The sequence below is a fragment of the Vulpes lagopus genome, chromosome 4 (assembly GCF_018345385.1).
Source record: "Vulpes lagopus strain Blue_001 chromosome 4, ASM1834538v1, whole genome shotgun sequence".
NCBI lineage: Eukaryota > Metazoa > Chordata > Mammalia > Carnivora > Canidae > Vulpes > Vulpes lagopus.
Window position 1 is genome coordinate 113,907,319 of NC_054827.1, and position 17,967 is coordinate 113,925,285.

Consider the following 17,967-nt stretch of genomic DNA (forward strand, 5'->3'; position numbering starts at 1 on the left):
ATTCAGCTTCTCCAGTTAATACAAAAAAGCCATGCAATAGGATGAAAAATTTTATCTCTATTCCCTTCTTTCTGCAGATAAACGACTTTTAACTATCTATAGACTTAGGCAATCAGAATGAATGACGCCCTATGAAAGATAAAGAGTCAAATATTTGGATCCTTCTTGTCTTTTCAGAAAATTGACCTTTTTTTTTTAACACAGCTGCCCTCAAGGAGGTGGGGAGGTGAGAAAAAAAATATTATATATAAAGCCCCTAAGGAGATTATATATATATATAATCTCCTTAGGGGCTTTAAAATAAGCCTAAATACTGTGCTTCTACACTAAAGTATCTTTCCCTACAGCTGTCCCCTCATAGATTCAAGCTCTTCTTTTCAACGCAGGTACATATTTCCCCATAACTCACCTGCTGCCAGTTTTTTCCTCTTAGCTTCAGCAAGGTCACTCTGGTAAGTTTCACCACATTCAGGGATGACTCCATATAAGCCGACATCAGGAGAACGAAGGGCACTCAGTGTCTTGGCAACATCACCACTCTCCACTGCCTCATTAATGGCATAGATTCCTAGGGCAACTGTCTCAGAAGAGAATTATCACCAGAATAGTTCAGAAAGTGTCTAAAGCACACACATCTTCACAATCTGTTCGCCCCCCTGCCCCCACTCCATCCCTCTATCAAACTGAATACTGAGATGGGGAACATGGCACCACCCCCCTCTCCACAGAAACAGAAATAAGCAAGTGATACATACACTTCTGTGCTTCCTGGGTGTCTTTGTTGGACTGCCAGATTCCACCTTGAATTTCATCCAACCACAACACAGCTGACTCGTCCTGTGTTTCCTACACCATTAAAAAGCAAAAACAACATTACAATCATGTACAAGAGATCAAGGTGGCTTCTGAGGCCCACTCAGATGTAGAATAAGTTTCAAAAACACAGGACACATCAAAGAGTCAACAGGAAGAGGCTGGGCATCAAAAAACTGGTAAAAGATGCGAGGAGACATGCCTCAGTTGCAGGTGAGGGGTACATGAAGACGGAGGCAAGTGGTTCAGGAGGTCAAGAGCAACTAGAAGTAGCAAAAGGACCAAACAGGGAAGGGGCCTAAGGACTGCGTTAATGTGACTAGGGCCATGCTATGAATATGTAGTATTTTGTAGAAAGCCCTCTTTGCCAACAATACTGAAAGGAAGTTAATATTCTCTGTGATTACTGTTTTTAAGACCATCAGACTTTATCAGAGGTAAAGCCAGGTGTCATTACAGGCAATGCTCCGTATCGTCAGTTTAAATTCTAAAACATGAATGTTAAATCAGTTGTTGGAAACTTAAAAACACATATCCACACAAAAACATAATGAACGGTGATTAGTTTCCTCAGCATGGACAACAAAAGCCTCACAGGGCCATAGTGCAGCCTGCGTTGAATATTGGAGACACACAAATGAAATAGAAGTGGTGCTTAGTTTCCCTCTTTCTAAATGTCTTTGACTTTTTTTTTGAGACAAAGTGCATGAGCTGGATGGTAGGGAGGGGCAAAGGGAGAGGGAACATCTTAGGCAGGCTCCTCACTCAGCATGGAGCCTGATACAGGGCTCAATCTCATGACCCTGAGATCATGACCTGATCCAAAATTAAGTCTGTGCTTAACTGACTGAACCACACAGGGGCCCCCAACGTTTTTTTGTTTTTGTTTTGTTTTTTAAGTAGCTTATTGGCAATCATTTGCTCTGGGAGGCATTTTAAACAGAACTTGATTGGCAGAAATATCCTTCTCTAATATCTTCCAGTTTCCAAGACTCTACCTACCATTCTCTGATTTGGGTAAGTAGCTCAAGGGTTTGCCCTGGGTACTCACTGCTGCGCGTGTACAGGCAGCACAGTCAATACTCCTAATCTCAGCATGAGAGTCAGAAATGGAAACTTCTGATACCAAGTTAGATTTCAATGGTCGTACTGAGGTTATAGAAGTTTCAACTATCGGGCAGCCCGGGTGGCTTAGGGATTTAGCATCACCTTCAGCCCAGGGCATGATCCTGGAGACCCCAGATCGAGTCCCATGTTGGGCTCCCTGCATGGAGCCTGCTTCTTCCTCTGCCTGTGTCTCTGCCTCTGTGTGTGTGCATGTGTGTGTCTCATGGATAAATAAATAAAATCTTAAAAAAAAAAAAAAAAAAGAAGTTTCAACTATCTCCAACAGGGTCCTGTTTGCTAATATTTCCAAAAGTCTGTATAGAAAGCACTCATCCAGTAGATTAACACAGCAGCCTTCTCCACAGAAAGGGAAGCACCTCAGGTTTTAAGTGACCAGGCTCAGAGAGTCATTTTGGAGATGATCCTGGCAGATCCAACAAAATTAACTGCTTCTCAGGCTTGAGCTAATAGCAACTGGGGTAAATGGCAGATCACAAGTCCATTTGGACTGCTTGGTGCAAGTATAATCTGCCAAGGCACCAATGAGATTACTGTGGGCAGGAACCATAACTACGATGCCAGATGAAGCAGGGTCTGGGCTTCAAAGCAAAGTGGACCTTTCACTGCCCTCAGGGGGCCCAACAGCCAAAGTCACTAAAGCTCAGAGAAGGCTTCACTATCTTCCCACATTATAGTGGAGGGAGACACAGTGTTTTACTCAGCAGGGCCAAACAGTCTCAAATTCCTACAATTTATAAAGCAAATTGGTGACAGGATAAGGCCAACAGCAGGCAACAAACATTGAAAGCACTGATTTATTCCTTTCAAATGCAGAGGTTTAGAGAAAAAGATCATTTAAGGGGCAGCCCAGGTGGCTCAGCGGTTTAGCGCCACCTTCAACCCAGGGCCTAATCCTGGAGACCCCAGATGGAGTCCCATGTCTGCTCCCTGAATGGAGCCTGCTTCTCCCTCTGCCTATGTCGCTGCCTTTCTCCCTCTCTCTCTCATGAATAAATAAATAAAATCTGAAAGAAAGAAAGAAAAGAAAGAAAAGAAAGGAAGAAAGAAAGAAAGATCATTTAAGTAAATTATGGTAAGTGCTGGGCTTAGAATCCTAAGAAGCACTGTCCCAATTTTAAGAAACTGACTGTTGGGAAAGAGGAGTACAGACAAATATAACACAAGAACAAATCACCTAAGAGCTGCAGAAGTTAGTATGTTCCTACCACTAGTCACTTTCTATTACTGAAAACAGAAAATGGCCACACACAACCCCCCTAAAATCACATGACTAAATACTGGAAATGCAATGCAATAGTTTCAATGTGACACAGTGCGATGAGTCAGCTACAGGTTTGTGATAACTTGAACTGAGAAATCATATGCTAGAGTGCTGGAGGAGGTGCAGTCTTCAACAGAAGGTAGCCTCAAAATCCTCTCAAATATAACAGAAATATTTCCACAGAACTACACTCTTATGGGTTCACTTTTAAGTTGACCACACATCAGATAACTCTGAGCAGAATCTGCCATACACAGAGCTGGGAGGTTTGGCACAATGCTCCTTGCATTCAGAGAAAAGCATAGCTTACCAAGAATTCTGACCATTCAGAGTTGTGCCTTCTCTGCCCCAGGCAAACTAAAGCAAAGCAATTAAAATAAAAACTTCCATGCATACACCTCTAAGAAACAGGTAACAGAGCTACAGTATGGAAGGCAAGAGAAAGAGAATAGATGGGTGTCTCAAGTGTGTCAGGGAAAAATGATATAGCAATACCTCTCACCAGGCAGGAGGAAAGACGACACACATCACTTCATTCCAGTATAAGGAAAGAACAAGTTCTCTCAGCTCCAATCAGATCCAATAAGACGACAAAAGCCCCAGATCCTCCTGCACACTCTAAAGAGATCACCCAAGATTAATACAAATCATTGAGCAGAGAGTTAAAACTCTGGGCTAGACATTGTGAAGAAATACTGAGATAAAAAAGATTTAAAGTGAAAATGCTATATAAAATACTCTGAAATACTGCCTCCTAACAACACTAAAGCTTAGCACACTGGCTCCATTTCAGAAGACATAAAGAGATAGAAACCAGAAGAATCCAAAAAAGTGGGCAATGACTACAGGTAAAAAAGGTGGAGAAGCCACAAAATACAGGGAAAGGAAAGGGAGAAGGAGCAAAAGAATGGCTATTATATACGTATGTGTGTATGTGTAAAGGCCAAACTCGCACACCTCTAAAGGGTACTTCTTACTCCTTAAAACTTCCTTAGAAGTCTCTCCTGTTATATGTAGCATGACTTGCATGTGTGATGATAAACAAAATCTATGTTGCAGAATATTGTGTATACATATATGTAATACATGTAATATTGTATATCAAACATGCATACCATGCCATATACTATAAACTACATATATAAACTATGCCAAACATACTATATACATATGTAAACACACACATACATGAATCTGAATCTATATAACATATGCATCAACTATACAACATAAGCACTGAATAATCAGAATGGAGCAGAGTTCTATGGCTTGCTAGATTAGGTATATTAATCCTTTAGTTACTACACAGTGAAAGTTCAGGGAAAGAGCAAAAATTGGGTGTGGTACATACGTGGCCGGATTGGGATAGCAGCAGTGTACCAAACAAAAGTATTTCAATATTCCAATAACTGTTATAGTTGCACCAGTGCATATCAGCTTATTTTTAGCTACAAGCATACTAGTATAGTATGTCTGTGTATACACATACTATAGGGAGGGAAGCAGAACAGAGATTCTGAACAGAGTCCATAATTACAATTATAAAATGGGTTCCTTGAGAATCCCTGATATCCATGTCTTGGCATTCAGCTATTACTACCCAATGAGTAGTAATCTACTTTTATTTTTTTTTTTTATTTTTATTTTTATTTTTTTTTAGTAATCTACTTTTAGCAAGAATTCCAAAAACACTAAACTTAAATGAAGAGAGAAGTGACTATCAATGAAAGTAGAGTAAGGACCTCTGAAAATCCTCTCCTACCTAAAAGCAACCAAACCCTAGCAAAAATCATCAACTTTTCCAAAACTACAGCAATTAACCAAAGGCTTGCAGAAATAAGAAAGTTTATCCAAGAAAAGCTGTTGAATCGCAGTAACAACTGTGAGCTTTGTGGCACTTTAAATGGCCCCATTCCTATGTCTCCCCTCACCACCCACAACCACACCCACCCACCCCCTCTATCCCCACACATGCCTCTCCTTCAGAGCCCCATCTATTCCCAGAGAACTATCATGAGCTGACCTATTAGGTAGATCCCTAGAAGGCCACAGCATGGCCTCTGAAGGCTATCTTCAGAGCTGACTTAGAACTTGCCCAGTGGGGGGGGGGGGGGGGGGGGGCAGGGGAAAAAAAAAAAAAGAACTTGCCCAGTGCAAATAGCCTTTTCTCCAGGGCAATTTACCAAAAACAATAGGAGGCACTTGTTTAATACCACAGATGTCTATAGTAGCAGATAAAAATTTAAGCAAATAACAGGTCAACTAAAAAGCTTAAAAAGAAAAAGTTTAAGAATGAGCTGTCCATGGAGAGCTTCAAAAGCTTCTGACATATTCCTGAGATGGGAATCCAGGAGGCCATAATCCACATGTGCACTGTGTACATGCTCAAAAAAGATCTGGCAAGACTGTAAGGGCTTACCTCTGGCTGACCTTGAGGTTCTGGGCAAGCATGAAACATGGGCTAAGGCAAAACTGTAAACTGCCTGGCTGAGTGTTAACGGTGTGTCCCAACATGCACACTGCCACTCAGCAAAGGCTGGAGCTTTACTGCTTCTAAGCACTTAAAAATACTCGGTCTTGAGATGCCTGGGGGGCTCAGCTGGTTAAATGTCCAACTCTTTGTTTCTGCCCAGCTCATGATCTTGGAGTCATGGGATTAAGCTCTGTGTCGGGGTCCACACTCAGCCCAGAGTTTGCTTGTCCTCCCTCTCCGCTCCCACTCTCTAATTATTAATAAATAAAATCTTATAAAGAATAAATGGGGATGCCCAGGTGGCTCAGCGGTTGAGCATCTGCCTTCAGCCCTGGGCGTGATCCTGGGGTCCTGCGATCAAATCCCACATCGGGCTCTCCGCATGGAGCCTGCTTCTCCCTCTGCACTCCCTGCCCTTCTCTGTGTCTCTCATGAATAAATGAATAAAATCTTTAAAAAAAAAAAAAAGAATAAATAAATAAAAATAAAAATACTCTGCCTGACCATTAACTGACCTCTAGCTAATCAAGCAGAGGCTTTAGTGGCCACACAGGACCTAACAGAACTGAAAGTTACAAACAACAGTAACAAAGATAACAGTACACCCTGAGAAGGGGGTAGACTCTGGCTTCCAGAGTTGCCCTATTATTAAAATGTCTAGTTTTCAACAACAAATTATAAGACATGTGAAGAAATAAGAAAAAACGATTTGACCAAGTACAACATCCATTCATGATAAAAACCCTCAACAATATAGGTTTAGAGGAAATACACCTCAATATAATAAAGGCCATATGTAAGACACCCTCAGCTAATATAATGCTCAATGGTGAAAAACTGAGAACTTTTCTCCTAAGGTCAGGAACAAGACAAAGAATGTCCACTCTCACCACTGTTATTCAATATAGTACTAGAAGTCCTAACCACAGCAACCAGACAAGAAATAAAAAGGCATGCAAATTGGTAAGGAAGAAGTAAAACTTTCATTATTGCAGATGACATGATATCATATACAGAAAACCATAAAGATTCCACCAAAATACTATTAGAACTGATAAATGAATTCAGCAATGTTGTAGAATACAAGATCAACATACAGAAATTTGTTGTGTTTCTATAGTTAATAATGAAGCAGCAGAAAGAGAACTCAAGAAAACAATCCTATTTACAATTGCCCCCCAAATAATAAAAAACACAGGAATAAACTTAACCAAGGAGGTAAAAGACCTGAATTCTGAAAACTAAAAAACACTGATGAAAGAAATTGAAGATGACACAAACAAATGGAAAGACATTCCATGCTCATGGATTAGGAGAAAGAAATACTGTTAAAATATCCACACTACCCAAAGCAACCTATAGATTTAATGCAATCTCCATCAAAATGCCAAAAGCATTTTTTCACAAAACTAATACAATCCTAAAATCTGTATGGAACCACAAAAGACCTAGAATAGCCAAAGCAATCTTGAAAAAGAAAAACAAAACTAGAGATATCACAACCCCAGACTTCAAGTTATACTACAAAGCTACTGAAATCAAAAGAGCATGGTACTGGCACAGAAACAGACACATAGGTCAATGGCACAAAACGGCCCAGAAATAAACTGGTGATTACACAATCTCAACAAGAGAGAGAAGAATATGCAATGGAAAAAGTCTCTTCAACAAATGGTGTTGGGAAAATTGGTCAGCTACATGCAAAAGAATGAAACTGGACAGCTTTCTTACACCATGCACAAAAATAAACTCAAAATGGATTACAGACCTAAACGTGAGGCCTAAAAACACAAAATCTTAAAAGAGAGCCCAGGTAGTAATTTCTCTGATACTGACCATAGCAACATTTTTCTAGATATGTCTCCTGAGGCAAGGGAAACCAAAGTAACAATAAACTATAAGGACTTCATAAAAATAAAAAGCATCAGCAAAGCAAAGGAAACAATCAACAAAACTAAAAGACATCCTACTGAATAGGAGAAAATATTTGCAGATGACATTTCTGATAAGGGATTAGTAACCAAAATATATCAAGAACTTGTACATTTCAATACCCAAAAACCAAATAATCCAATTAAAAATGGGCAGAAAACATGAAGAGACATTTCTCCAAAGACATACAGATGGCTAACAGACAGAAGATGACAACATCACTAAACATCAGGGAAATGCAAATCAAAACCACAATGAGATATCAACTCTCACCTGTCCAAATGGCTAAAAATCAAAACCACAAGAAACAACAAGTGTTGGCGAGGATATGAAGAAAAAGGAACCCTGATGCACTGTTGATGGGAATGCAAACTGGTACAGCTACTGCAGAACACTGTATATAGGTCCCTCAAAATATTAAAAATAACTCCTTTTCTCCCCCATCATGGTATGTGCAGTTGACCATTCCTCGCCATGTCTTCCCGCAAGAGTTTCAGGATCAAGCGACTCCTGGCCAAGCAGCAAAAGAATTGTTACATTACCCAGTGGATATGCATGAAAATTGGTAATAAAATCAGGCACAACTCCAAGAGACTGGAAAAGAACCACACTGGGTCTATAAGGGATCACACATGAGATGGCACACATATTTATGCTGCCTAAAGGTCACATGTTTGTATCCTATCACTCTGTGGCCATCACTACTACCTAAACAATAGACGTGTTTTATTGGGAAAATGGTTCCTGTTACTATGCTTCTGCATGAGTAAGTTGATTCAGTAACAAATATGTGAGATCATTTGTTTGAAGGGGGAAAATTTTATTTTATTATTATTTTTTAAAGATTTATTTAATTTATTTATGATAGACATAGAGCGAGAGAGCGAGAGAGAGAGAGAGAGAGAGGCAGAGACAGAGGAGGAGGGAGAAGCAGGTTCCATGCCGGGAGCCCGACGCAGGACTCGATCCCGGGACTCCAGGATCACGCCCTGGGCCAAAGGCAGGTGCTAAACCGCTGAGTCACCCAGGGATCCCCTGAAGGGGGAAAATTTTAAAATAGAACTACCATATGATCCAGTAACTTCATATTAGGAATATACCCAAAGAATACAAAATACTAATTTGAAAAGATATATGCACCTTTATGTTTATTGCAGCATATTATTTATAATAGCCAAATTATGGAAGCAGCCCAAGTGTCCATTAACAGATGAATGGATAAGGAAGATATGGTATATATATAATGAAATACTATTCAGCAATAAAAAAGAATGAAATCTTGCCATTTGCAACAATATGGATGAAGCTAGAGAGTATAATGCTAAGCAAAATAAGCTAGTCAGAGACATATATCATATGATTTCACTCATATGTCGAAGTTAAGAAACAAAGCAAATGAGTAAAGGGAAAAAGAGACACAAACCAAAAAACACACTCTTAATTATGGAGAACAAACTGATGGTTACTAGAAGGGAGGTGACTATGGGATGGGGAAAATAGGTAATGGGGATTAAAGATCACTTATCATGATGAGGACTGAGTAATGTACAAAATTGTTAAATCGCTACCTTGTACACCTGAAACTAATGTAGCACTCTGTTAAATTATACTGGAATTAAAATTTTTTAAAGGAATAAAAAAGAAAAAAATTAAAGTCTATAAAACTATCAAAATAGGAAAAAAAAGGAAACAAGAAAGCATGATTCAAATAGGAAAAAAAGGAAACAAAGACTTAAAATAGCTATTTTAAATATGTTCAAAGAATTAAAGAAAACTATGTCTGAAAAACTTAAATGAAAGTATAAGGAGGATACTTGACCTGAGAATATCAAGAGACAAATTATTTTTTTAAAAAGAGCCAAATGAAATTCTGGACTTACAAAGTATAATAACTGAAATGAAAAATTCACTAGAGGGACACAGCAGATTTAAGCATGCAAAAGAAAAAAACCAGAAAACTTGAAGATAGTTCAATTTAAATTATATAGTCTGAGGCACAATATCCAGTATGAAGGGGATCCCTGGGTGGCTCAGCGGTTTAGTGCCTGCCTTCAGCCCAGGGCATGGTCCTGAAGTCCTGGGATCGAGTCCCACATCGGGCTCCCTGCATGGAGCCTGGTTCACCCTCTGCCTATGTCTCTGCCTCTCTCTCTCTCTCTGTGTGTCTCTCATGAATAAATAAATAAAATCTTAAAAAAAAAAATCCAGTATGAAAAAAGAATGAGGAAAAATGAACCAAGCCTCAGAAACCTGTGGGCACCATTAATAATACCAATATAGGCATAATGGAATTCCCAGAAGGCAACAAGAAAGGGAGGAGGAATAAAGAATACTTGAAGAAAATCTGAATAAAGTTATAACAAATACAGACATGGAATTAATAATCAACATGCATTCTGCAAAAAACAAAAGAAAAAACAAAAAACAGGACCATATGGCTTCACTGGTGACTTCTAGCAAATGTTTAAAGAAGAATCGACATGAGTCCTTTAGAAACTCTTCTTAAACCTAGAAGAGGAAGTAACACTTCCCGGTTCATTCTGTGAGACCAGTATTACCCTGATACCAAAACTAGACACAAAGACATCACAAGTAAACTACAGACCAAACTTAAGATCTTTCACTTGCTAAATTTAGAACTCCGATGATTATTTTTAAAACCACTCCCAAAATGGCTCAGAGAAACTAGGCTGAGGCCTAAAAAAGCCAATTCTACCAAATATGCAGTCTAAGCAGGCAAGCCTGGCAATATTAAGCACATTTTCCTCTAACTCCCCCCTTTCTCCTCCTTTGATGAACTCTGAAAGTTATTCCCCAGCAAAAGGAAATGCTTCAAACTCTAGTCACATCCTCTAAAACTTTAACTGCCATGACCCAAACAAAAGGAGCAGTCAGGCTTACAGCATGAGTGAGAACAGGTATAAGTTATATCCTCCAACGACTTCCCTTTTTTAGAGTTTTCCTTTTTTAGGGAACTAGACCTAGCTTATTCTCCCAAACCCCACTCCCCTCTCAGTCAGATGTAAGATTCCTTCTGGACTTATATGGTAGCAAAAACAAATGCCAACACAACTGGCTTTTCAAAAACCACTGCAGCCAGGCCCCAGGCTAGAGATTCTGAATCAGCAGGAATACAGTTAAAGCTTAGGAATCTGTATTTTAAAAATAACTTTTCAAGTGTTGTAAAAAATCGGCCAACTTTGGGAAGCTCTTGATGCAAATGATCCAAAATTAATATCAAAGACAAAGAATTCCATTTACAACTTCCATACAGCCAACTGCTTCTCACCCAATTAAATGAAATCAGTTATCGCCTGTTCTCAGTTTCCTGACTACACAAAAGGAGTTATGTATCAGATCACTGACATTCAGCACAATCATGTGCCTCTTAAATGAAACCTGGTACTTGCTATATTTATATGATTAGGACATGGTAATGCCAACTACTTTCCTGACAATGGAATCAAAGGGAACTTATCAATATTATAGTATTACCCACAACTCTTCTATCCCAACCCAAACTTAAAGAGCCTGCAAAGGTGTGAGTGTACAAAAGCTCCAATAACACAAAAAACCTGGTGTTTTTCTACCACCTATGGCTTCCCAGAAAGAATCTTACCCCCTAAGTTAAAAACTTCTTTTAGGGGGCACTTGGTTGGCCCTGTCAGTAGAGTGACTCTTAATCTCAGGGTTGTGAGCTGAAGCCCCACAATGGATTTAGAGATTACTTAAATTTCTTTTAGTTCTTCTGCTTGCTACCAGAACCTTACTGTAGGGACCCTCTAAGTCAGAAAAGGTATTGTCCTTCCAACAACTAATTGGTATTAGTTAGGAAGAACCTAAAAGAAGATCAGTCACAATTAGAAAAGCAGAATTAATTATGCCTTAATCATGTAACTAATATCTGAGGGCCTACTACATAAAAGCAACTTCCTACTCAGCAATATGGACCAAAAAAAAAAAAAGGTATAAATCTTGTCCATTTCCTCAACAAACTAGCTGAGAGGTAAACTTTTTAAAAGATATGTTTGTGTTACAATGACCTACAAAAATTTCTATGTTCATGGGACGCCTGGGTGGCTCAGCAGTTGAGCGTCTGCCTTCAGCTCAGGGCGTGATCCCAGGATCCGGGATCAAGTCCCACATCGGGATCCCTGCAAGGAGCCTGCTTCTCCCTCTGCCTATGTCTCTGCCTCTCTCTCTCTGTCTCTCATGAATAAATATATAAAATTAAAAAAAAAAAAAACAATAAAAAAGGCATTATCTACTAAAGCTTAACACATGTGTATTCCCTATGACCCATAAATTCTACATCTAAATGTACACCCAGTAGAAATGATACATATATTTGCCAAGAGACGTATACTAAAATATTCATAGAAGTACAACTTGCAATAGCCAAAAAGTAGGAAACAAACCAAACTTTACCACAGACAGAATATATAACCACAGAGAATAGTATACAACAAGAAAGAACAAATACTGCTTCTTGCAATCACACAGATGAATTTTACTAACATTATATTGGGCAAAAGAAGCCAGATAGAAGAATACATACTGTATGTATTTATATACAGTTCAAATACAATTCAAAAACAGGTCAAAAAAAAAAAATTCAACCGTGGTGTTAAAAATCAGAATAGTGATTACCAGCAGGTGAGGGAGTAAGGATGGATGAGGGCAGAAGGGATGGGGCAGTTAAGCTTTTCATAATCTGAGCACTGGGACACCTGGATGGCTCAGTGGTTGAACATCTGCCTTTGGTTCAGGGCGTAACCCCAGAGTCCCAAGATCAAGTCTCCCATCAGGCTCCCTGCATGGAGCCTGCTTTGCCCTCTGTCTATGTCTCTGCCTCTCTCTCTCTGTGTCTCTCATGAATAAATAAATAAAATCTTTAAAAAAATAATAATCTGGGGATCCCTGGGTGGCGCAGCGGTTTAGCGCCTGCCTTTGGCCCAGGGTGCGATCCTGGAGACCTGGGATCAAATCCCACGTCGGGCTCCCGGTGCCTGGAGCCTGCTTCTCCCTCTGCCTGTGTCTCTGCCTCTCTCTCTCTCTCTCTCTCTCTCTCTCTCTCTGTGACTATCATAAATAAATAAATGAATGAATGAATGAATAAATAAATAAATAAATAAAATCTGAGCACCAATTACACAGGTATGTGCACTCTTAAAAATTTATACAACTGTATACTTACATAACATACATTCTTTGGATCTTATACTTCAACACAATTTTATTTAAAGAGACACAAGAAAGGAACACCTGGTTGACTCAGTTTAGTGTATGACTCTTGATTTTGGCTCAGGTCATCTCAGGATTATGAGATCGAGCCCCTAGTGGGGCTCCATGCTGGGTGTTAAACTGGCTTAAAATTCTCTCTCTCCCTCTCCACAAAACAACCCCAAATGTGTACTGTCACATCTCATATCCCTCCAAGGCTGTGAATTCAAAGGTGCCTAGAAAACATCCCTACCTCTGTCTTAGTTTTAGGAGGGATGAAGTTCTTTGCACAGAAAGGAACAAACTGCCACTCACCTGGGCTTTCTCTCTCTTTGCTCTGATCAGTGTGTCTTGGTAATGCTGGGCCACTTCTGTAAGGACTCCCTCAAGTTTGGCTGCAGGAATCTGCAGAGCCTGCAGAGTCTTTTGGGCATCACCTTCATCCAGGGCTTCATTAATTAAACCAATGGCTAAAATCCCTAAATATGAAGGGACAAAAGGTTACTTTTTAAATTAGGAAATTATATAAATAAATCTTTAAACATGCTAAGGAATCATAAATCCACCCAAGCATTACCATGATTCAAATTATAATTTGCCACCTACAATATTAAGCAGCATTTATTTTTTTTTAACTTTAGTGTTTGTTTCATTTAAAATAAACACCCTAGTATACATATTTCCATTGAAACCTCAAGTATTTGGTTTTATTTTTAATTGTCCTACTGGAAAAATAAAGAGAATTTTGATGAAACTGGCTTTAATAGTATAGCTTTCAAGTACATCACAATGTGTAATCAAAAAAAAAAAAAAAAAAAGTTTAAGGGATCATAAAAAGTTACCTGATTAAACATTTTTATATAAGAAAAGATTAGGCTTAGAAATTTCTTCTTCGGAAAAAAAAAAAAAAAAAAAGAAATTTCTTCTTCGAGATCCCACTTCAAACAACTGGACAACAGCAGATCCAACCCCAGGGCTCCCCACCCCGAGGCAAGGCTCTTCTTGCTAAATCAATGGATATTTCTCACAGGAAATACAAATTAAAACTAGAAATGTCACTCCCCAAGTATCCCAGGCAGCTGTGCTATTTTTGTAAAGACTGTGGTATAATAAAGATTTGGCTAACTTTTGACCCCAGTTCTTGGGAAGGAGCCTCTAACCCCCATTAGAATTTCCTAAATAATTTGATTATCTGTTTATTATCTGATTATTCAGGCATGGCTTCTAGGACCACAACTGAATATATGCCACCCAGATGGGCCCCTAGGTAGTCTCAGGATGGGGTCTGATCATGCTGGAAAGGCCAAGCATATGATCAGAATTCTGGGGGTTTGAGCAACATGATATTGTGATATCAGCCAACCCTACCTATCTCCAGGGAGAAGAGGTAGATTGGAAACGGAGTTCAATTACATGGCCAACAATCAATTCTTCACAGGTAATGAAGCCTCTTAAAAATCGCTGGCGACCCAAAGCTCAGGATAGCTGGTTGGGGTATACATCCTGAGGACACATCAGCTTGGTCTTTGGGACCTCACTATATTTGGGATCACCCTCTAGGTCTTCTCTTTTGGCCAGTCCTGATTTGTATCCTTTCTAATAAAACTATATTCAGGGATCCCTGGGTGGCGCAGCGGTTTGGCGCCTGCCTTTGGCCCAGGGCGCGATCCTGGAGACCCGGGATCGAATCCCACATCGGGCTCCCGGTGCATGGAGCCTGCTTCTCCCTCTGCCTATGTCTCTGCCTCTCTCTCTCTCTCACTGTGTGCCTATCATAAATAAATAAAATTAAAAAAAAATAAAAAAACTATATTCATAAATATAGCATTTCCTGAGTTCTTTAAGTCACTCTAGCAAATTATTGAATCTGAGGGGAGTGTTGAAGGAAGCTCTGAATTTATAGCCAATTGTTCAGAAGTGTAGTGACCTGGGAACTCCTTAAAGCTTGTGGTTAGTGTCTCCAATGAGAGGAGTCTTATGGGAGGAGTCTTATGGAAGACTGAGCACTACACCCATGCAAGATAACCTAAATCCAGGTGGTGTTATAACTACTTGTTATAAAACATTTAAAAATAACAGATCGTGTTCAAGTTATCTCCTGAAAATGTTAGTCCTTATTACATACATATCTAATTGTAGCAGTTGCCTGATGTTTCAAAAACAATATCCAACCTCAGCTTTTTGTGACACACACACACACACACACAAATTTTCAAAAATCTTTCTAGGAGTAATGTTTAGAGCCAGTTTATGGAATCACAGTACCTTTAACAGTTTCACTATCTGAGGGGATGGTTAAGTAGATTACTCACTCTCATGTTCCTCCTGCACCACCAGATTTACATGGTCCACACAAGCTTGGATGTCATTCCATGTAATAAATTCATTATTTTCTGCATGAGCCTGAGTTTTCAGTTTCATCAGTTCATCAAGATACCTACCCCATTCCCCCAACAAAGAAGATAATGAAATACAATAAAATCTTAAAAAAAAAAAAAATCATTAAGCAAATCTTACTGAAAAGTATTGATTTTTTTTTGTCTTTTTCTTTTTTGTTGTTTTCAAACAGCATTAAGTATTTTATTATTACCTCCAATTTTTCTGGAATATAAATGCAATTGAAATTCAGTCATTCATTCATTCAGTATTGATTTAGACAAGGATTATCATCTTGGGTTAAAAATATTAGGTATGGGGATCCCTGGGTGGCGCAGCAGTTTAGCGCCTGCCTTTGGCCCAGGGTGTGATCCTGGAGACCCGGGATCGAATCCCACGTCGGGCTCCCAGTGCATGGAGCCTGCTTTTCCCTCTGCCTATGTCTCTGCCTCTCTCTCTCTCTCTCTCTCTCTCTGTGTGTGACTATCATAAATTAAAAAAAAAAAAAAATTTTTTTAAATTAGGTATGGGTAATGGGGAACTGGACACTTTGATGGTACAAAGGTGCAAAAAAAGGTTATGCTAAGGGAAAAAACATAAATACACATAAGAGGGATAAGCTGTCTCCCGGATTCAAGAATCAATCTTAGTATCTTTTTAATGGTGACACAAGTCAATTTCATATGCCTCTAGTTATGAGAAAATATGAAATACACAACACCAAAAATGCTGACTTGATCTTGACAAGCCTTTACACCTAATTTCTAATTTACAAAAATAAGCCAAATCTCAGGAAGCAACCAGAACCAGAAGATGGAACATTTTAGAACAACTGGTCCTATCTCTTTAACAAGTCAATGTCATGAAGAAAGGAACAATGCTAGATTAAGAGATACCTAAAGGGTACAACAGCCAGGTGTAACACATAGTCCTGCACTGGACCCTGGTTTGAAGAAATCAGGTGAAAAGGACAGTTTCGAAACTAGTGAAGAAGTATGAAAATGGACTAGCGTCTGCACATATTAAAGAAGAACTATTGATTTTGTCAGGGTTTGTACTATGAGATTGTACTATTTTGGCTAATAAATATCCTCACTGTTTTAGATAAGCATACTTACATATTGAGGGGTGGAATGTCATGATATATGTAATTTACTATAAATCCTCCAGCATAATAAAGAATAAAATGAATCAAAATAGGGGGGAAAAAAAGCATCATACTAAAGTCACAATGCCTGAAAACAGGAGTGTGGACACCCAACAGAGTAAAAGCTGTCCAATGGATTCCATCTACCGCTCTGGGGACCCACCTCTGACAGTTTTCTTCTTCGATATTGGTAAGGCCTGTCACAGAACTGCTCAACTGTTTCCACACTGTGTTCATGTCCCCTGACTCCAGTGCCCTGTTGATTAGGGCCACAGATGACAACATCTCCACGGCAACAGATAGCTCAGGATGAGTGAGGCTATGCTGCACAGAAAGGAGAGAAAAAAAGGGTGAGGACAGACATTCCGGGATACCAAGTGAGGTCAGGACTTCAGTTAAGCCATAAGAAGTCTGTTTCTGGTTTTTTGTTTGTTTGTTTCTTAAAAAAAGGCTCTGCCAAGCACACCAAGAAGCAGGTGTTGAGTTCACTTCTGCCCCATTTTGCTCACAAACAGGAGAGGTTCAGCTGACTTACTTCAGGACTCTGTTGCTGCAGGGTAGCCAGCTCTTTCTGATAAAGATCAGCAGCAAAGGGATACACCTGGGGCAGCTGGGCCTCAGGATTCATGAGCTCCAGAACAGTCTTCTCAGCAACACCCTTCTGGATGGCAGCATTGATTGCCGCCACAGCTGCCAACCCTGCACAGAACACAGGTCAGAAATGCAGCTGGCTTGGGAAGCCCTGAGAGGAAAGAGATTCAGTTTTCACAGAAGAAAGTTCTATTCTGCAGATAAACTATAAGCCATGATGTCTGAAGTGGAACTTTCATCTTTAAAAAAAAAAAAAAAACAGCCTCGGGATCCCTGGGTGGCGCAGTGGTTTGGCGCTTGCCTTTGGCCCAGGGCGCGATCCTGGAGACCCGGGATCGAATCCCACATCAGGCTCCCGGTGCATGGAGCCTGCTTCTCCCTCTGCCTATGTCTCTGCCTCTCTCTCTCTCTCTCTCTCTCTCTCTCTCTGTGACTATCATAAATAAATAAAAATTAAAAAAAAAAAAACAAAAAAAAACAGCCTCCCTCTTTGTATGAAGATGAACTGCAGGCTATGCCAACTATATCCCAGTAAAGCTATTTTCCACTCCAATTCATCCTGCGACTCTTTCTAAAGCATCTCTCCCATCCCATATAGCCTGGCAAATCAAGTACCAGCTTCTTAAGCTGCCACAATCTTTCCAAGGGTTTATCTTACACAGCTCAACCCTGTATATCTACAAATATTGTATTCTAACCACTGTTGCTTCAACACATCTTTGACCTTTGGCACCTCTGCTCACACCTCCTTTCCTCTCTGCTCAGGTTAGGAACATCCTTCTCTCTCTGCCACCACCCAGATCTTACCAATCAAGCCCTAAGACTCTGCTCCAATGACCAAGTGCTTGCTAGCCACAGTAAGCCCACACTGACTCCAGTTCTACTCTAAAACTAGAGGAACCCTACCACTGGTAGGGCACCTCTAGTGGCACCTGCTGGTCAATTGTGGCTAGCAGGCTTGGGGTGGGGGTGAGAAGTGACAGGATCTGACCTCAGAAGCCCTAGCGACATTAACCCCACACA

General features: G+C 39.8%; 1 protein-coding gene across 1 annotated transcript in view; it reads right to left on the reverse strand.

The window, feature by feature from the left end:
- IQGAP1 (IQ motif containing GTPase activating protein 1) overlaps positions 1-17,967 on the reverse strand; it is a 106,725-nt gene that overhangs the window by 28,913 nt on the left and 59,845 nt on the right. The window contains exons 12-17 of the mRNA XM_041752036.1: positions 16,889-17,052; positions 16,517-16,677; positions 15,143-15,267; positions 13,146-13,309; positions 756-846; positions 410-577 (exon numbers count right to left, since the gene is read on the reverse strand). Of these exons, the coding sequence (XP_041607970.1) occupies positions 410-577; positions 756-846; positions 13,146-13,309; positions 15,143-15,267; positions 16,517-16,677; positions 16,889-17,052 (873 nt within the window). The remainder of the gene's footprint in view (positions 1-409; positions 578-755; positions 847-13,145; positions 13,310-15,142; positions 15,268-16,516; positions 16,678-16,888; positions 17,053-17,967) is intronic.